We start from the raw sequence: 22354 nt of genomic DNA on the forward strand, positions 1-22354 counted from the left end.
TTTGAATATAATGAACAATTCAGGTCGGTCCCCTGAATTTCATTATATCCGGAGTAGACTGTAGTGACAGTTCCATCACCAAACGCTCGGCATCAGGTGTGAATGTCTCGGATCCTCGAGTGTCCCGTGTCACAGTAGGTGAACATTGCACACTAAAGAACCCTCACTGCTCAATGGCCTAAATTTGAAGCCCTTCACCGGAATTGGTGACGTCTCCATTTGAGTGAAAAATTCTCGAGAGAGACATTAAACAAGATACAATGAACTCATTGAAGAAGTACCACTGTGCAGAAGAGTAGAATGTGTCAGTGATGGGAAGGGTTCTCTTGTAGTGCAGTTACAAGTTTGCTTGTTCTGTGACCATCAGGAGAAAAGTGGGTGCTGAATAATGCACAGTACAGGTAATTAATTACTGGGAATATATAGAAATTATATCAACAAAAATTAGACAATAACAATGGAGGTACAATTTATCAAATACATGTACATATGCAAGCATCCTCATGTGGATTAAAATTTGTGCAAACCTGGACTGGATCTGGGAGGGGGGGGGGTGCATGATTGAAGTTTTATGTTTTCACTTTTGATTTTGAACATATTGGAAATTTAAAAAAGAAATTTTTGTAATGAGGGCACAATTTATCAAATATAAGCATTCTTTCGTAATAGGCATTCAAGTTTGTTTATAGCATGACCACTGGGACTAAAATAGGGATATAAAGTTTTTACACAGATAAGTAAGAAAAAACACTTAGAATTTGTGATCTTGTAGGGAAAGGGAACCTTCTATTGTGTAATAATTAATATTAAGCATTGTCTTCATGTAGATTCTGGTGGTATGACCTGGCCTTAGGCCCTCGGGCTGATATTGAGTCTCTTGCTGATACAGGGTATAATGTTTTATTCTCTATGTAATTCACTGAGAGATACCAGGTGTGAAATAAAATTACTTGCCTTTATTATGTCTCCCCCTTCAAGGGGAGACATATTGTTTTTAGCTCACCTGAGCTGAAAGCTCAAGTGAGCTTTTCTGATCACCCGTAGTCCAGCGTCCGTCCGTCTTAAACTTTTAACATTTTTGACTTCTTCTCAAAAACCACTGGGCCAATTTCAACCAAAGCATCCTTAGGTAAAGGGAATTCAAAATTGTTCAAATAAAGGGCCAGGCCACCTTCCAAGGGGAGATAATCAAGAAAAGGTAATCAAGAAAAGGTAAAAATAGAGTATAGGGTCATTAAAAAATCTTCTCAAGAACCACTGGGCCAGAAAAGATTAAATTTAATTATAGATAAGCTTTATTAGGTAGTACAGATTCTAAATTGTTCAAATCATGGCCCCCGGGGGTAGGATGGGGCCACAAGGGGGGATCAAAGTTTTACATACAAATATATAGGAAAAATCTTTAAAAATCTTCTTCTCAAGAACCACCGAGCCAGAAAAGCTGATATTTACATGACAGCTTTCTGACATAGTGTAGATTCATGTTTGTTCAAATCCTGGCCCCTGGGGGTAGGATGGGGCCACAATAGGGGATCAAAGTTATATATTCAAATATAGGAAAAATCTTTAAAAATCTTCTTCTCAAGAACCATTGGGCCAAAGAAGTTGACATTTACATGAAAGCTTTCTGGCATTGTATAGATTCAAGTTTGCAAAAATCATGGCCTCCAGGGATAGGTTGGGGCCATAATAGGGACTAAGGTTTTACATGCAAATATATATGGAAAGTCTTCAGATATGGGCCAAGGTAAATCAGGTGAGCGATGTGGCCCATGGGCCTCTTGTACTTTCTGTCCATCCGTCTGTCACAAAATCTTGTGAACGTTTCTCCTCCAATATGGCTTATTGCTCTGTGCAATGCTTCATTGCTATATGTATATGTGCATATCATCCATTCGGAAGGATCCAATTATTTTCCCAATAGTTACAGTGGATGTAAGAGGGGTGGAGGATATAAAATAGCTTGTGAACACTTCTCCTATATGGCTTATCTGATAGAGTTGAAACTTTGTACAACTGCTTCATTGCTATTTGCAGATATGCATATTGTAGGGACAGGAGAATCCAATTGCTTTCCTAAAAATTAGATCGAAGAGGGGTGGAGGATGTTGAAATAGCTTGTGAACAACTCTTCTCCCATATGTCGTATCCGATAGACATAAACTTTTTAAAATACTTCAATACCATTTGCAGATGTGCATATTTTAGGAACAGGAGGATCCAATTGTTTTCCTTAGATTATTGTGGATCTGAGGGGTGGAGGGTGTAAAATAGTTTGTGAACACTTCTCCTATATGGCTTATTGGAGTTCATAATGTCTGTGTTCCTGCTCATGCTTTCTCCTCCATACCATGCAGTACATTAAGGGGAGGAGGTTTCATTTGGAGCACTTCCAATTTAGGGAAACATTTGTTTTTCATGAAAATGATTTCTATGTAAAAAGAATATAGAGTAATTTATCCGTTTGTCATTAGGACACAGTGAGCATCGTATTTTTCCATATTATGTTTAGATATTTCTCGCCGTTTATTTCATAAAATTCTGTAGGGATAACTCTTGGAATTATCTGAATATTTTGGGGTCATGACAACAAAGTTTTTGGAGTAATTTTTAGTTTCACCGCATCCATTCATTTTGTTCTTCCTTCTGAGGATTGTACTATATCCTTTCCAAAGCTTTAGCATAAAAACGCATAATGGCCAAAAATGGTTGCATCCTATTGCTTTTTAAAATTACAAAGTTCTGCCTTTATTTTGTCTAATTTTAAAGATCCTCAAGTATGTGAGAAGCATAGAGTTTCATGAAATTTACATTTTTCTGGATTTTCATACCCTTCAAAATTGGACTGGAATAGGTTCCACTGAATAGGCATGTACACAGTCTAGGCGTCAAAAGAAAGAGAAAACTCGATTGACAAAAAAAGAGGGAGTAAGGTGAAATACACTAAACATAATTTTTCTTGATGCAGATCAGTATGTATGGATACAGTGGTATATATATTTTTTTGATGATTACACTCATCCACCTTTCATAGGAGCATTCTCCAAAATCTTTAGCTGTTAGAATGATATTTAATAGTTTGAAGATGAAAGCTTTGGGCTACACTGTGTTCCATGATGGTGCTACTTTGTGTTATATTGCGTGTTGAAGTTGATGGTTGTAACTTTGTACTTTATCAGAGTATAAAGATGACGACTGTGTGCTATGAATGAGATTGTTGCTCTGTGCTATAAAGTCAAATATCTTTTGGGTTAGACTAACAGTTTCATTTGGAATGATGCTTGGAAAAATAGTTTCTACATGCGATTTGTTCCTTTATGACAATTTGTGAGTGATATTTGTTTTTAAAAATGTGGCCTTCGTATAGTTCTGAGTATAGTTGTATATGGAATTATGTGCTAATGTTGTAAGCATTGACTTTCTGGGCTTTGATTTACCAGACCACGTACTGTGTCAGTTTGAATATTGTAGCCAAATCAGAAGGAAACAGCACACACAAGCAGATTTTACAGCATTGTTTCCAAGGAAGCCAATTGGTTTCTGTTATCCCTCAGACTGTCTAGATCAATTCCTTAGTCCCAGAAGTGAGAGTTTTGGAATTAGATTTATTACGCCTTCATTTAGAAAATTCGTTCTTTCCTTGGGTCTGTGTGAGCCTGGACTGGTAAAATAATCATGAATGAATCATGGTTCTTGACACTTGTTTATTACATTGTCAGTAATAACAGACCAAAAACCGAAAGAAAAAAAGATTATATTTCATCGTATTAATTTCAAATTATCCAAATTGTGTTTCAGCTAGGATCCTTGTAGGAAGGTCTCTATGCAAGTGCAATGTTATGTTTTCCATTACTTTGCATTATCACAGATTCAAAATGGTGTGCTGATGTGATATTCTCATTTAGTGGCCTTCACAAATTGCTCTTAGCAGCTCTACAATTCTCTTCTAGAGATAGGTCCTACAGCTGAACTGAACTTTATCATTGTGCACTATAATAAAATCCATTATACAACATCAATGTTCAGAATAATCGTCTGGTTAGTTCGATATGGTTGATATTAAATGACTTATTTCTGTTGCAATTATGAAAATTCATGGCCATCGAGATTGGCAATACTTGAGGTGTTTTGCTTTTTTTTGAGGATTGGGCCACAATAGAATATTGTTTGTATACCCTTTTGCGACCAACTCAAAAAAAATAAATTTACTGACAGAAAAGTGTTTTATCGAAGAAAAAAAACAACTCAGAGAAGTTTTTTTTCCTGTTTTTATCCACTCCCATTTTCATTTGCCTGGTTTTATAAGATTTCTTTATTAGCCATATCGCAGTTGACACGAGAGTGGGAAAACGTTGGCATCTGTCAAAAGTATGAAATGAAAAGTCTTTGATTATTGATAGCACTTAGTTTAATGATGACTTTTATTGTAGTTGCATTTGTTCCAACTAGGCTTAAAGAAAATGACAAAAGTTCAAATGGTTAATATTTTTGTCTTGTTATTTTTTTATGTCTGATACAGTGAACTTCACCAAAGTTAGGGGAAAATGTACAGCAAGTTTTTTTCGTAGCAAAATCAGAAGATCTTGTGATTCATAGAAAATTGTTCAAAATAATATCTGCTCATATTTTCTATGTCCCTGCTTGCCTATAAATTAGATAGAGGCTTCATACTTGCACTTTGGGTCTAAGATTGAATTAGTGCCTGTCTGGGGTTGCATCTAGGGTCAAAGGGTGTGGCATCTGTTTCTAAAGGCCTAGGAATAGCTATAGAAAGAGTTTGGCTGAATTTGGTGTTCATATTTGTACCATGGGTTGGTTTATCAAAAAGCTTGTCTCAGATTGCCTTTGGACCATGGGGTCAAAGGGCATGACCTCTACAAATAAAATAGATATTTGGTTTCTCAGCTATAACTTGAGTAGGGTTTGGATATATATGTTAATCTGAGATTGACTTTTGAATCATGGATCAGAGGATGTGACCTGTGTTACAAATTAGAACCCGACCATGTTTGGGACATTTGTATTTAACAAACACATCTTGTTTCTTAACTAATTGTAATGCAAAACTCTAAACAGGAAATCTACGAATATGTCTGATTAATCGTCAGAAAATGCCTGATTTAAGCAACCTTAAAGCCCAATTGGAATTGAAATCCCGACAATACTTGCTTCCGGAAATACAGATGCATTACACAGAATTGCTAGCTTAGAAAATTGCTGCATTTGTTTCTCCCACTGAAGTTTTAAAATGGATGAATTGAAGACTGCCCAACACTTTATTTTGAATTTACATTACCCAGCACTAGTGTATTTGATGACCACAGGTCATCTTGGTCAATGATTACAATTGAGAGTTAACAGTATGAATTTGGAACCAGATTTGTAGGTTTCTGAGAACCTTTGTGTCTATAGTATAACTTGAAAATTTAGATGAAGCATTGTCGACAGTTAAGAAGAAGTATTGTCTTACTTAGGAAATGTTAGTCTCTCTACCTTGCTGAATTTCTTTAGCCATTGAGGGTTGAAATAGAAAGTTTGATTTAAAACATTTGATCATGTGTTATAATATTACAATTTCATCAAGAATCTGATATGTGTTAGGATTGATTTATTTCATTTCAATTCCACTCTGTGCAAGATATGATATTATCTTTCATTACTTTCAGTACTTTGATTTCCCTTTAGGAAAAGACTTTGTAAGTCATTTCTCTGGATGCACAGACACCACAAATGTCATCACTTTAGAATCCAAAAATAAGTGATGAGAGGTTTGCTAGACATTGGAGCAACACCAAACTTTGTGTAGTGTTATTGATTTCAAACGTTTTCCTGCTACGGTCCTGTTAAGTGACCTTTTCTGGCGGTTTGAAGTCTTTGGTATTGATTGTCTGCGACTTCATTCTGTGATAAATTGCTTTGTCAAATATTGTTAAGTTTTTATCTTTAGTAGTAACTACGTCTTTGGTCTCGGAGCAGAACTAACGGTGGATGCTGGTGATATTTCACCCTTATGCGAATGATTTTCCTGATTTTCTTGATAACCTCCATTCATAATCAATGGTCAGGAAGTGGTTAGGACTCCTACTCCAACGATTCATGTGAACGATGATTTCCCCTCATAATTGTGATTAGCAGAGAAGTCTTTAATGGATCAGTCTAATATCTCAAAAGTAATCAAATTGTTTCCACAAAGAAATTAATAGAAAAGAAAAGTTTGACAATGAAAAGATGTTTATAGAATTGCTTTTACAGGGACTGACAATGTATTGTATGAGCTATATACACCAGCTATAAATCAGTCTGGAGAAGTTCAATCGCAAGTGATAAATACGTTTGCGCACGCAAAAATTTGGATTGGCCAGGATTTTAAAAATTGCATATTCATAAATTTCATTGCCAATAACAAAATTTGTGTTTAAGGTGTTAGTCAAGAGCATGGTGAAGACAGCATGTCTTATGACCTGTGAAATGATATAAAATAAGAAAAATCATTTATAACTTTCAATTTGAAAGTCATTTGTTTAACATGCCTCTGAGCCTGAATTTGTTACGTCAGATGTTTCAGCCTTATATGTTTAGAGACAAAACTATCATTATTTTGCTGCTCCACACTTAATAACTTGGAGACGCAGGAGGATAGCAACTTGGAATGTTAGAATTACATCAGCTAGGGGTCGGGATGTCAAAATTTCTGTAGTATTACACGGGTGGGGTGGGGGTGGGGTTGAAGACATATTTTCACAAGAACCATTCTTGTTTTTGAGCAATAGTTGACATACAATTGCAGGGCATTAATTCTGGTAAAATATTTAAAGATGGTGTCATTTACATAATCATTTCCTGCTAATAATAGTCACACTTTCAACCACATAGAATATTCATGTGTTCATTGCTAAGAGCAGCTTACTCTAGGTAACTTGATTCTAAAATCTATTGCAGTTAATGGTTTCCATTTCAATTGAAAAGTTCTTTTTAATAAGTCTAACATCCTTTGATCTGGTAAATTGACTCAGAAAATCGATGCTTATAGGTAGCTGAACATTCCCAGAGTGGTTCCACAGAACGCTCAGTGAGGACAGAACCAAAGAGATGATTGAGATTGTTCATTTTCAGGGAAAAATAGAAAGGCTTTTAATTTCATCCTAAAACTAACTTGATTCAGGATTAAAGCTCTTGAATCTCCATTATTACAGTAATTGTTGGACATGGAAATATAATAGAAAACCTGGTTAATACAGTACAACCTGACTGATCCGACACGCTATGGGAAATGATTTTAATGTCGGATTAGATAGGGATTACACAGTGTTGAGTATTTTCCATTAGTATCAGAGTACCTAATGCTTATCTCACTATCTTCGGAGCAGACGACATATCACTTACCTGGTAATTTGATATTTTTCGTTTCTGTGGCGCTAATGCCATTTTCTTTTGTAATGTGACAAACTGATAGCAACAGACAGAAACAGTTTGTTTAATTTTGATCTTAATACAGAATATAGATCAATTATTGGGTACATCATTGAAAACAATAACTCCACGGTATGTATGATTACACATTGGCAGGCTGACCAACATTTTGGTCAAACAGGGTTTTTAATGACCAGTGGCCACTAATCGTGACACCAATTTGAAGATCTGACAAGCTTTTATCTGTGACTACGAAATTACACCATGTCTGTGTACCCAGGTGTAATTGGTGATAAGTCAGTAACATGTGCAAACGCTAACCTTCCTTCTCGTAGCCAAGTAGTTAGGCTGTTTGCTTTGGAATCAGAAGTACGAATTTAATTCTCAATCCTGGTGCCATTTAAAATATGGGTGTAGTGAATGCTCCTTTGCAAAGTGCACGGCATTAGAAGTGAAAGTCACAGGTCTTTTGGATATGATCTTCAAAATGAAGGTCCCAAGTCAAAATAGGTGTTGGCATGATAAAAAAGGCTCACTGCTAGGTCCCTGAATGCCGAGCTTTAAGGCCAAATTTTGTGGCACTGCACTAAAAGCTCGACACAAGTGAACAAAATCTCAAATGGGACATAATACAATAAATCTGGGTACAATCAAAACAAAATTCACAATGTTCAGTGGTCAGATTGTGCAGTGTTTTATTAGCTCACCTTGGCTGAATGCTCAAGTGAGTTATTCTCATCACCTTTTGTCTGTCGTCTGTCCATCCATCTGACTGTAAGTGAGTTATTCTCATCACCTTTTGTCTGTCGTCTGTCCATCCATCTGACTGTAAGTGAGTTATTCTCATCACCTTTTGTCTTTCATCTGTCCGTCCATCTGTCTGTAAGTGAGCTATTCTTATCACCTTTTGTGTGACGTCTGTCCGTCCATCTGTCTGTAAATTTCTCACAGTGTCATCTTCTCCAAAAACCACTGGACCAAATTTGGTATAAATCATCCATGGGTGAAGGGGATTCAAATTTGTTCAAATGAAAGGCCATGCCCCCTTCAAAGGGGACTGAGATAATCATGAAAATGCAAAAATAGGGTGGGATAATTTGAAAATCTTCTTAATCTCAAGAACCACTAGGCCAGATTAGAGCTGAAATTTACATGAAAGCTTCCTGACATAGTGCAGATTCAAGTTTGTTAAAATCATGGCCCCCGGGGAAGGGTGGGGCCACAATAGGGGGTCACAGTTTTACATGCGAATATATAGGGAAGATCTTTTAAAATGTTCTTCTCAAGAACCACAGGGCCGGGAAAGTACAAATTTACTTAAAAACTTCCTGACATAGTGCAGATTCAAGTTTGTTAAAATCATGCCCCCCCCCCCCCCCCCCCCCCGGGTGTAGGATGGGGCCACAATAGGGGATAAAAGTTTTACATACAAATTTATAGGGTAAATGTTTAAAAATCTTCTCAAGAACCACATGGCCAGAAATGTTTACATTTACATGAAGTCTTCCTGTTACAGTGCAGATTCAAGTTTGTAAAAATCATGACCCCTGGAGATAGGTTGGGGCCACAATAGGGAGTAAAGTTTTATATGGAATATATAGGGAAAATCTTTTAATATGGCCCAAGGTGACTCAGGTGACCGATATGGCCCATGGGCCATTTGTTCATTACCTCTCATGTATTAAAGAATTTTGGGAATAAAATCATATGGGATTAGGCAGTGGGAACTCTATGAAATTCTAATCTTACAATCTTAATTCTGAAGCTTGGTACCAAAACTTTTAATTCCTATGGATGATTGTCAGGGATATGAGACCTAGGGTTTTTTAATAGTATTCATAATGCCACAGTTAATGTATAGAATGCACAAAATTTCAAATTGCAGATAGGTTACATTTTACAGAACATATAGCATTATAGGATTGACACAGTTAATGTCATAATGAGATAGTTAATATGAACTAGTGTTGAAAAATCGGGAAAAATTTCATAATCGATAATCGGAAGAACTGGTTTGATCAATGATCAATATAATCGGTATTTACATGTACATGTAGGTATAAATAAATGTTTATTATTTTTGGAGTTATTTCTATTTAGTTTTATGGATATGTGCAGCATACACACTAGCTGGTGTCACTGAATTCCCACTTTTCAAAGTGGGGTCCACTCTGACTCTCCCCCACATATATCTTGATATAATAGCGGGATGAACAGTCAGATGAATCTCAGATTAGATATTAATTAGTGTACATGTGACAATCGATTATGAAAAATAGAATGGATAATCATAATCGAAGAGACAAAAACGATCGACAATCGATTGTCAGTGACAATCGTTTCATCACTATTATGAACAAAAAAATTTAATAAGTAATTAAAGAATCAAACTATGAAAGCTTGGGAGAGGTTGTCTAAGTTACCAGAACTTGTAACCAATCCCTTTGTATATTTATACAATCAAATATGTTCAAATCATATCTGTAGATGTTATCAAGGTGTTTTTTTAAAAATTGAATTGTAGTGGATTATAATGTAATGTTGGAATCATAAATTTAGGAAGAGTGAAAATAAATTCTGTTCATGTAGACTTTTATGAATTAAAAATCAGAGGATACAATTTGACTGTGTATTGGTTTAATGCTTAAGGACATATTGATACATATATGTACAATTGAATACCCATCCTAATAGTGTAGATTCCTCTAGTCAATAAGCATGAGAGTTTCATTTTCACACATTGTGTTTAGTCTGTGGAGATTATCAATAACGTCATCCTCATTATTTCATGTGCCAGTGATTCGCCAAGTTTGCATAGTCTCGTGTTAGCTGAGGACAATTATTGGACGACTTCCCAAGTACATGGCTATCGATCTTTATAATCCTTAAATATAGTCATCCATGACACCTTCCTTTTATTATAGGAATTCTATACAAAGAAATCCATTCAAATTTTTTCAACAAAAATATAAATGAATAATAAAATGAATTGAAAATTTAGATAAATTAACATATTTTTTCATAAAATTATGCCATTTTGATAAAATTATCAGTTTGAAAATTGAAATTTAGCTCACCTTTTCTTTTTGTCCATTTTTCTATGTCTGTATGTTATCTAGCCTATGAATTTTTTCAATTAAGCTATATGATTAAAAAAAAACCTAGCCTTCTTCAAGCTCCAGAGTGATGACTGTATTTTTTGTAAGGGAAGACATTTAAAGGATAAATTTTCCACTGTCTTAAATTGTCAAGAGCAAGGCTACCAAATGTGGAAAAAAATATATATTTATTTGTCTTGTTCTGTGTTTCAAATTCGTAAAATTTTGGACCATCAGAACGAAATGAGGCTGTGATTGATTGATTGTTTAATGTTCCTCCTGAGAATTTTCCACTCTATTCTACCTCAGATCCCCACAGGAAAGATGAGGCTGTGATTGTTTGTTTAATGTTCCTCCTGAGAATTTTCCACCTCTATTCTACCTCAGATCCCCACAGGAAAGATGAGGCTGTGATTGTTTAATGTTCCTCCTGAGAATTTTCCACTCTATTCTACCTCAGATCCCCACAGGAAAGATGAGGCTGTGATTGTTTGTTTAATGTTCCTCCTGAGAATTTTCCACCTCTATTCTACCTCAGATCCCCACAGGAAAGATGAGGCTGTGATTTGTCACTTCAATTTTGAAATTATACACAGTGAGCAGTGTAGTCCATTGGCCTTTTGTTGTTTCTGACCTTCACTCCATAATTTCCTATCCAGATTCTGTTCTCTAAATGTGTGTTCGGGAAGGTTCTCTTAGAGGCCAAATGCTTTTATCATTAAAATGAACTTGTTTGGGTGTTCATAAAAATGAATATACTAGCTGTTTAGTATTTGGTTTCCTAAGGGGCCAAGGCATTTTGATTACAGAAAAATTGTTTGGAAATGCATTTTGAATTTTTAGGTCACTTGAGTCAGTATATGTACTTAATGAAATATTGTGATCGGTTTTTGCTCATTAATGCTTTACATTTTCAATTCCTTCTTGGATTCTTAGCAGTGAGTGAGCCTATTACGAAACATGGTATACAGTATCTATAACTGAGTTATACGGACAAAACAATCTGAATTTTATGGCCTCCTAGACATGAGGGATGACCCAAAACAGTAAATCTTGAAAAATCTTCTTTACGTTGGAAAATCAAATAGACAGATTGTTTATTACATGCATATTCTGTAATGGAGAGACATTCGACAGTGATACATGGCACACAGTATGTCATGACCTTGTTCTAAGGTCATCTGTCTCCAAGGTCAAAAATTTCTCAAATCATTTCACAATAAAATTTGATATTCAATTCAAAATGATGCAAAATCTTGACACAGTTAATGCACAATTCATGAGATCTTGGTATGTCATGTAAAGTCATGGCCCACACCTGAGATGTGACAGAATTAAAGGTCACAATGGTTTGTCATGTAAAGTCATGGCCCACACCTGAGATGTGACAGAATTAAAGGTCGCAATGCCTGAATGGTTTGCCATGTAAAGTCATGGCCCACACCTGAGATGTGACAGAATTAAAGGTCGCAATGGGGTGAAACTCTGATATCCTAGAAATTGATCAGTCCTGGAATGTACTTCTTAAAGATTTGTTCTGTAAAAGACAGTGAACTTCAGGCCTTACATTTGTGGATTTGGCAATCTTTTGATCATTACAAGGTCATGATTTGAAAGAATCTTATGTTTAAAAAATCGGCTCTGCTTAGTAAAGAAGTACCATTACTGCTTTTCTTGCCGCTGTTGTCTGTCTTGGGTATGGAATTAAAACCATAGACTGCGGCTCAAGCTTTATTTAAGAGGAAGGATTAGGAAATTGATATTTAAGCAAGAAAAGGATTTATAAACATTTTTTAATCAATATTTCAGCCCCGCAGATGGCAGTGTGGACAGAAAGACCAGTAGAAAACAACCTAAGGTTTGTGAATAAAGTTCGATACAATTAGAAGTTACAGCGTGCAATGTTGATGTTGTCGCTGTCCAGCTGTAATTCAGTCAGACAATTTGTCCTAAGGATATAGTCTCATTTCTGTATCACAATAACTGACGTTAAAGTAAAACTAAATGTAATAAAAATATGTGTATGCATGAGCTCAAGGAAAATTTTCTATGAATTGATATTATTTGACTTCATTTATTTGCATTCCATTAGAGTACCAATTAAAAGTCAGTACGCAGGAAAACCGTTATTCTGTACAAGTTGCGGATTTGAATTATTACAAACATGTTGTTCAAGATACTTGTGTATTCAAAATCAGATGAGCTGAAAATTGGTAATCATTAAATGTGCACCTTTTTTTTTCTCACTCCCTCTCCTTTAGAAATATGTATATTCATGGTTTACTGCTGCATTGTAGTAGTCACATCAAACTCAAGACACTTCATTAATAAGAAGAGGAATTTTATGTTTCATTGCACATTGTGGTCATTGAAGGTTTTTATGCCCATGGGATGGAGGAGGGGGTGTTTATTTCATCTTTGGGTCTTTTATTTCTGTCTCTTGGACTGTCCACTACTTTAATCATTGTCATAACTTTTGCAGAAGATAGAAATTTCATTCTTTGTCAACGGATAGGTCAAGGTCAAAACTGTGACTGATAGTGGTAGAGGTCAGGGTAATTTATCAGAGTCAGGGTCAAATTCACAAGTTGAACATGGCCCTGCTTGTGTAGGGTTGTAGAGTTTCTTACTGTCTTAGGCAAAATTAGCAATCTATGATTTCATGTGCCAAGAAAACTGCTTTTATATCCTCTTGGATATACAAATGGAAGTGAAAAAGTTATTCCCTGAATGCAGAAGGTGATTGGAGCATGACTGTTTTCTGTTGTTTTGTTATTGGAACATATAATGGTGTGATCTAAAAACATTTCTTTGAATTGTTTAAGATTGATTATGCACATTTGATACATTTCTTTTTGTTATAACTTTACCACATTCCTTGAGAGCTGAGCTAATATGTCTTTCTTTCTTACAGACGTTTGCATTTGACAACTGTTTTTGGTCGGTGGATGATACAAATCCGAAGTTTGCAGGTATACTGAGAGTCCTTATAGATTACTGAATGTACGACCATTTTATCTATTAGCTGCTAAACAGAATCAGGGTTTACAAAGTCGTCTTTAATTCTTGTGAATTGTGTAGCTTACTGGAGTTCATGTGAGCTTTTCTCATCCAAGTTTGTTGTTTTTCTGTCTGTAAGTTTTTAAAGTTTTCAATTTTGTTCATTATCTGTAGAACCACACTGCTGATATTAAAGTTCACAAATTATAATTTATTATTGTAACAATGTAAACAGTAGTTTTATCAATGACAGGCAATTACTTTGAAAGAAGACATCAATATTTGTGGGGATTTAACAATTTTAAGTCCTCCACAATCAAGACATGGTCAAATGAACATCAATTTAAAATGTATCATCACTTCTACTATGAAATGAACATCAATTTGAAATGTAACAACACTTCTACTATGAAATGAACATCCTTTTTTCTCCCAAACTATAAAAATCGGACTGATTTTTACTACGGATATCTCCGTTTACCTGATCAAGATATAGGGCTCATGGCTGGTGTGATTGGTTGACAGGGGATGCTTAGTCCTCTGGTATATCCAGGGGTCCGTGTTTGCCAAACTCTCTATTTTCTATTGCTTATAGGAGTTATGAGATTGTTCACTGTTCGTTATCTTAACCTTTCATTCTGACAACTCCATGGAGTCTTTTTTTCTTTAGTGCAACTGTCCACTGGAATGGTGGATGTGAATCACACTCACGAATTTATTTAAGAAATAAATTTCAGTTTTGAAGATACATGTACTTGAGGGCACAAATTGCTAAGCTTTACACCAGAATATCATGAAGCGCTAACATATGCTTTATGAAGTATGCTGGCATGAAATTTGTAGTTTATACACTCGTGTATTTTCAAAAATGAAATTTATTTTTTATAATTACATGTGGACATGTGTACATTCTACTTTCATTTCTGTCGGAATTCCCAGCCATTAAAATAGACGTACTATATTTATCAAGATTCATACGTGCATTGTTCACAACTGCAGTGCATTCATGAGGAAATGGCCATCTTCACAATTTACAGAGATATCAAAGGCAAAAACATTGGAAATGTAAATACGTAATTAGTTGAAATACCTCAGGGCATGAACTATGGTGCTTCATGCCAGCATACTCTATGAAGTGCATTAGTTCATCATGAAATGTATGTCGGGGTGAAGTGTTGCAATTCCTACCCTTGTGTATTTTCAAAACTAAACTGAAGTTTATTTTTTATATTTACATTCTGTTTTCATTTCTGTCAGAATCTCCAGCCATTAGCATAAATGTACTCCATTAAGATTCATACGTGCATTGTTCACAACTGCATCCCATTCCTGAGGAAATGGCTATCATTACAAATGGTAAAGATTCAAAAACATATGACATGTAAATATTTTGCTGAAATCTAGAAAATTGCCATTGTTTATCAACATCTCTTACTTTTAGGTTATTTTTCTTTTAGTGTCTTTTAAAGACTTGAAGCATATGCCAAAATTCTAACGAATAAGGGCTACTTAAGTTATTTTTCTCCAATGCCAACTTTTTAACTTGAATATCAAAACCTATTTTCAGTGACCTTGACCTATGGTAATTCTGGAGACTGAACCAATCGGAAATTGGGAGTTGATCAAAGTGCCAAATTTGATTAACTCCTTAGTAAGGTTTGCTGAAATGCAATGCAATAGGAATGAAACTTTAGACAAAAATCATTCAGGAAAATATTTAGATCATGTGATCAGTCAACATTAACATTAATCAAGTAAAAATCAAAATTTTTGTAAATTCCTATGGTGGATTATTTTATTTGATGAACCCTTCAAAATGATACTATGATTACAAAAATCACACCATCCATTTATTAGATAGGAAATATGATCATGATACATTGAATACCTTAAAATATGTGAATTCCCTGGAGGAGTACGCAATGAATTCCATGTTAAAGTACGCACAAAAGTAGGCACGTTGAGAAAATGCAGGTGTCTGATCTTTTGACTACAGTACTCTCTGTGTACAACAAAATCAGCTACATGTACAACCATTTCTCTTCTTATTCCTTAAGGAGGTACTCTACATCATCATAATGGCTGACTTTCTTATAAAACATGAATGAAAATATAAATATCAGTAATATTTGTCTATTCATATCTAAAATCATTGCCTAGCTGAGTTGCTCAGTAGGTTAGCACATCGACTGCTGAACTGTAGATCACGGGTTCGAGTTCAGCAGGGATTTAAAAAAAAAAATTCAGATTGCTTTCTACTAAAACTGCATTTTTTTGACTAAATAAAGTAAATTTGAAAGTTTTCAATTTCAAAATATTGTTGTACATATCGCTAGTCCACTTTTCATCCGTATCAAATTTCTCTGGTGTACCATTCCTCCTTAATCAAAATGAGGGTTCCACTTCAAACAAAGTAAAATCTGAGGCCCACTTGTACAGAAATTTCCATCAAATACATGGATAGTGAAATCTGTTTTCACCACATTTGATCACAAATTTTGTCCACATACTTGGAATCCCCAAGTGACAGTGTTTATAGACATCCAAGCAGCACCAGATCAGTCTAATTAAAGCTGTGCAATAGAGTTCCAGCTGTTTTTACAACACCACTTCATTCCTTCCAAGTATATAGGGTCTGTAAAAGAGAAGACCATAATTTAGAACACGAAAGTTAAAAGGATCAACAATTTTCAATTGTTAAAGGAATAAAATACCATCTAAGCAGAATTTTTAATGAGGATTTGATTTTGGCAATATTTTTGAGAGTGATGATATTTCTACAATTGAAAATTGCGAACAATTTATTCCTTATTGTAGGTAATAGTTATCTTTGTTGGAATTATAAAGTCGCTAGAGTTAGCTCTCGCTAAATACATGTATATTTACCTATTTTTATGGAAAAATCGCTATAGTATGTGTCTTGCTAAAAATCCCACTTATAGGGCAATTAAAAGGTATGCAACAGTTTGTTGCTTGTTGACTATAATAATTGTGTTAACTCAAGAATTTGTAAAGGATTATGAAGGGCTAATCTCTTTGTCTAATCCCCTTGTCTGTGATGTCACAGTTAAGAATGATAATAATTATGATGCTTTAGAATATGAAGTATTTGATACCAGAAAATAGCATGTTTAAAAATATGGAGAATTAATTTAAAAAGAAACTAGATGCTCTCTTGATCCCATGATGTGATCCCATATACAAAGGTTCGTAAATTTCTAATGAATAAATTAATTTTATTCATCTCAGACTCCTGAAATATCAGACAGGGCTTGCTGTATGTTTAACAAAGTAATAAAGGATTAATCAGAGAAACAGCTCGAACATCATTATTTCGATATCAATGCTGAGAATTGATGGACGATGGTATCATCAACACAGTTCACTGTGAAACTAAGAAGCATCTCATTGATGACAAAGATGCTGCTGAGGTTGGTCATGACATGAACATCAACTCTATTTTTGCATCTCCTACGATAAATGCCATTTGCACAATTATCGACATTTTTTTAAAGATTACATTGACCTCAAATATGTCAATTATTATTTTATTAAATGACTGAATTATTCAAAACATTGAAACTGGGACTAGAGCCTACGAAAATACAAACAAACATTCTGAAAGTATTGCATAAGCAATACATGTCCACTACCGACGCCCCCATGAATTGACCACTGTTCTTAATATTCAAGAGAATATATGTTTGGTGTTGTTTGACCCATAGGCAATTGCATCGCTTGGGGTCGAATTTACTATATACTCTTTATATAGTAAATTCGACCCCAAGCGATGCAATTGCCTGTGGTTTGACCTTGAACTGTGACCTGATACACAGGTACCATGTTTACCAGTGTCGAATTAATTTAATGTTACGTTGTTCATTCAGTTGATGCATGTAGTTTTAATCAGGGATGAAATAGTAGTCTGCACAAAATATGTGGGGGAATATTTAAATAATCGAGCAAATGGAACACATAACAACACATTGATATAACATTCATATCTGTATATTAATTATATATACTTAAAAAAGGACTTCAAAATAGGCCTACTTCTTACTATCAACTGTTTGAAACCCCACGACTGGAGGAATACAGTAAATTGAGAACTGCCGACGCATCAGAATTCACTCACCGACTACACAAAAACACTCACATAATTAACTGAATTGGTATATATTTTCATTGAAGGCCCACAACTGCAGGAATATGGTAAATTGAGAACTGCATACACATCAGAATTCACTCACTGACTACACAAAGATACTCTCATGATTAACAGATTTGATATATATATATATATATATATATATTCATTGATATGTTTCTTTTATGATTAATGAGTTTGAAATATCAAATTAATGAAGTATCTTTTTTACAAAATCAGAGATCAAGGCTCGTTGACTACCTCTATTCAGACATCCTACCTTTACCGCATTCCCATCAGAACACAATTATCCTGATGAATAAAAAAATGTAAAATATAAAAATTGATTTCTTTAAAACTATTTCATCAAACATTTTGAAATTCAAACTTGATCTGTAGTTCGCAAGTTTCAAGTGAATCCACACACTCCAAGCATAACGGAAAAAAAAGTCTGGAAAACCAAAATGGGACAGACTGACAGACAGAGGGACAGATGGAGAAGAAAGCTATAGTCCCCTTTGGTTTTACAAACTGGTACAGGACTAATAGAGTGTAAAGTCTAGTTGAAAGTTATTAGAAACATGATCTTTTGTTTTTGTTTTGTTTATTATATAATTAAATAATTCAAAACATCAAAGCAGGCTACTACAGCTTACCAAATAATGCCTGATTGGTCATCTTTAGATGAGGTGCAATGTTGCTATAATTCAACATTTGTTAACAAAAACATAACAATTTACTGCATCAAATTGGGGTCCAATGTGGGAAAAACCGAATGTCATACTCGCCTTGAAGGCACGTGGAGGTGAAAATATAATGATCTAAATTTTTTTGTAGTTTGTTGGATCTCAGCCGGTCAGAAAACTTGGAATTATTCAGTCATATAACAAAATGAATTATTCCCAGGTCCCCCAATGTAAATGGAGTCCACTGTATTAAAGAACAGCAGTTAGATGCTTCACTTTATATTTGTAAATTTACCAGTGGGATATCACAGGAGTCCGGTTCGTCTCGTCATCGCAATACTATAAGCGTTGTCTCCAGTAAACACAGTTCATACCAATCAATACATGCATGTCATATTTTATCAATCACAATCTTTTGGTTTTGACTGAAAACCTTTGACTTTCATTTAATTTCATTGGATTTGAGTTTGAACTGGGGACCTCTCTTTAACATACGTGTGGCCTTAATATGAGGTCCAAAGTGTATCAGGTTCATAACTCAGTAGCAACAAAATGACAAAGGTGATCATTGTGATCTATGAGCCTATTGACCTCAACAGTTAGTCTGGGAAGAATTTCGGTGTTGTAACATGCACAGTATTTCAAATACAGGTCAGATTTCATGGATGGAATATTTCATTTTCAATTCAAAATATGTAAAAAGATTTTAAATGATAGTCTATCTTGCAGTGATTATTTAGCCATACAACAGTTTATAAGTTCTGTATTTAGGTAGCCATATAACAGTTTATAACTGTAGTTAAGTAGACCAGAACTGATAGAATACAACATATGTATCTAATGCAGTGTTTAATCAACCATCTCCAGCAACAACGACCCACGTCTTTAAAATTAGTGTACCATATTCATGAATGAACAAGATTTACAACACGTGAAGAATTTGATTAAGGAAAATTGAGGGAATGTCTCAGAAATAGATTATCAAGATTCAGGGAATGAGATTTAAAGTTTTGACATTTTCCATTAGATATTTTTGAAGTACAGGAATTGACGAAGACCAGTCTCTTATATCAGATGTATAATCTATTGTAATTAAGTTTTCTGTGTGAGCATTTCAAATTTGCAAATTATCGGTGGAAATAGAGATTGCACAAATTGTATTGATATCTTTTATATGGAAATGCTGAAATTATCAGATTAATATGTACATGTAATGAAATTTATTGGATATTGTAATTTCCTGCCAGTTAATATGTTTTACCTCATGAGAACAAGCGATGAATATCAGAGCGGAGATAAAAACGTAACGGGGATGGTAATTACTGAGTTTACGAAGGACAGTGCGTGACGCCTGTTCAATTTCCAAATGAGTTCCGATAGATTCCTGGGAATGTCTTCTTTTCATGAAAAGATTAACTTTCAGCTGTATTTCTTTATTTAAATGATAATTAGAATTGAAGTTTATTGGTGTGTTGTTACATTTTCGGTGATCTTTGTTTTTTTTTGAAAGTACACAATTCTGTTATAGAGTACAGTGGTAGCTCATCAGGCACCAGATGTTAAACATCTCGCAATGTATGTTGCATAATGAAAGAAACCAGCAATGTCTGTTGAAAAGCTATGATTTGAATTAGTGATAGTCAAAATTGACTATATGTGCAAAATTTTCCCTCAGAAAATATCAAGGTATATATATGTGGTTAACAAATATTTACACAATGGAGCAAAGAATATCAACAAATCTTCTACAATAAAATTTTACCCCTTGCTTTACATGGTCTCAGACAGTATTGTGTAATACAGTCATTTCTTGCTTAAAGGACTGTAAAGATGACATTTTCTCCAAACAAACAGTCAGAGTAGTGATTGTTAATTTGTGATTGATATTAGCATTGAAAATAAAGAGCCATTTCCCTGACAGACTCTGCAGAGACGCAATTTGTTTCTGTGACCAAGGCTATACTCTATTAAAGATCAACTCTGCAGTTCACATATATATCTTTCCATTTGCAGGAGAATGAAAAATGGCTGACTGTCAGAAATGATAGCCTAGTTTTCCCTGCTTAATGTTCGTCACAGGACAGATAGTAATGCATTATGCAATATTTTAGCCATTACCAGGCAACCTATAAAATTTTTTACAGACTCTCTGTTCATTGATCGTATTATAGGACTGTAAATTAATGCTGCTGTTTTTCAGGTCAAGAGCATGTCTTCAACAGCGTGGGTAAGGATCTGCTGGAGAAGGCGTTTGAAGGGTACAATGGCTGCATCTTTGCTTATGGACAGACAGGTGAAAAATATTGATCATGAAGGTTTAATACCAAAGGGGTATTGTTAATGAAGAAATTAATTGTTCCTAGCATGTTTACCTGGGTTGTGTTCTATCGTACTGCTATGAATATAAAGTATAAATCATCCTACCGTATTTTTCCTAATAAATGATCCACAACTTGGCCTGGGGCACTCTTTAGGACCTTTCCTGTATTGGTTTTCAAAAACTGCATGAGGATGGGGAGACATGGAATCTTTTCACAGAATTACATCGAATGATTGCTTGTATGTTGTTTAACATTCCTCTCGAAATTAGATATATAAAATGAGAACATACTGTGTGCTGATAGAGTCGGTATGTCAGTACTGTTGGGGCACACTTCGTGCTGTTGAAAGCAGTAGTGCTATGGTTAGTACATGCTGTGCACTATTAAAGTCGTTACATGATTGGTTGAAAATTGGGGACAGTAAGATAATGAGTTGTATTGTGAGGATCTCTGGGGAGAGCAAGTCATTAGAATTTTTAGAGGGAATACGGTACATGCTGAATAGAGTGTAATAAGAAATAATTCCATTACAGACTGAGATAAATAATTCACACCACTTTTATTATAGAAGGTCAAATGCAGCCATAAGCAACTCTCTAAGGAAATACTGAGTTTGCTGGCAGTTACGCATGCCAAACTTTCATGATTTGTCGGCAAGAAAATCTTATAAAAGTTCTTGATCAGTCGTTAAGATGTCTCAATGCAATTTTCTAGGAATTATCTATGGAAATTGAAGATTGATAAATTTTTTCGATAAACATATATTACAGTTTATGGTAGATGTTATTATGTCTTATGACAGGAAGGATGAAATGTTTCTGATGATTTTTTATTTCATTTTTGACAATTCAGTTTGTGACAGGGACAATTCTTACATTAAGTTATAATGACAACATTTGTGATGTTAGATTACTTTCGAACATGTGCTATTTGCATTAAGAGAGGCGTGGACATTGTTGTAGGTGTAGATGTACTATTTGCATTAGGAGAGGCGTGGACATTGTTGTAGGTGTAGATGTACTATTTGCATTAGGAGAGGCGTGGACATTGTTGTAGGTGTAGATGTACTATTTGCATTAGGAGAGGCGTGGACATTGTTGTAGATGTGCTATTTGCATTAGGAGAGGTGTGGACATTGTTGTAGGTGTAGATGTACTATTTGCATTAGGAGAGGCGTGGACATTGTTGTAGATGTACTATTTACATTAGGAGAGGTGTGGACATTGTTGTAGATGTACTATTTACATTAGGAGAGGTGTGGACATTGTTGTAGATGTACTATTTACATTAGGAGAGGTGTGGACATTGTTGTAGGTGTAGATGTACTATTTACATTAGGAGAGGCGTGGACATTGTTGTAGATGTACTATTTACATTAGGAGAAGCGTGGACATTGTTGTAGATGTACTATTTGCATTAGGAGAGGCGTGGACATTGTTGTAGATGTACTATTTACATTAGGAGAGGCGTGGACATTGTTGTAGGTGTAGATGTACTATTTGCATTAGGAGAGACGTGGACATTGTTGTAGATGTAGTATTTACATTAGGAGAGGCGTGGACATTGTTGTAGGTGTAGATATACTATTTGCATTAGGAGAGGCGTGGACATTGTTGTAGATGTAGTATTTACATTAGGAGAGGCGTGGACATTGTTGTAGATGTAGTATTTGCATTAGGAGAGGTGTGGACA

At 34.9% G+C, this 22354-nt stretch overlaps 1 protein-coding gene and 1 long non-coding RNA gene across 6 annotated transcripts in view; one reads left to right on the forward strand and one right to left on the reverse strand.

Annotated features, from left to right (window-relative positions):
• The window catches only part of LOC125683000 (kinesin-like protein KIF13B), a 143781-nt gene that overhangs the window by 18650 nt on the left and 102777 nt on the right, over positions 1-22354 (forward strand). For all 5 annotated transcript variants that reach the window (XM_048923655.2, XM_056142527.1, XM_056142528.1 and 2 more), the window contains exons 3-5: positions 12318-12366; positions 13423-13480; positions 20542-20634. In XM_048923655.2, the coding sequence (XP_048779612.2) occupies positions 12318-12366; positions 13423-13480; positions 20542-20634 (200 nt within the window). The remainder of the gene's footprint in view (positions 1-12317; positions 12367-13422; positions 13481-20541; positions 20635-22354) is intronic.
• Positions 14474-21041, reverse strand: LOC125683001 (uncharacterized). The gene is made up of 2 exons (XR_008796339.1): positions 20766-21041; positions 14474-16143 (listed from the first exon to the last, which is right to left on the reverse strand). It is a non-coding gene; the product is annotated as an uncharacterized LOC125683001 (long non-coding RNA).

The sequence above is a fragment of the Ostrea edulis genome, chromosome 6, assembly GCF_947568905.1.
Source record: "Ostrea edulis chromosome 6, xbOstEdul1.1, whole genome shotgun sequence".
Classification (NCBI taxonomy): domain Eukaryota; kingdom Metazoa; phylum Mollusca; class Bivalvia; order Ostreida; family Ostreidae; genus Ostrea; species Ostrea edulis.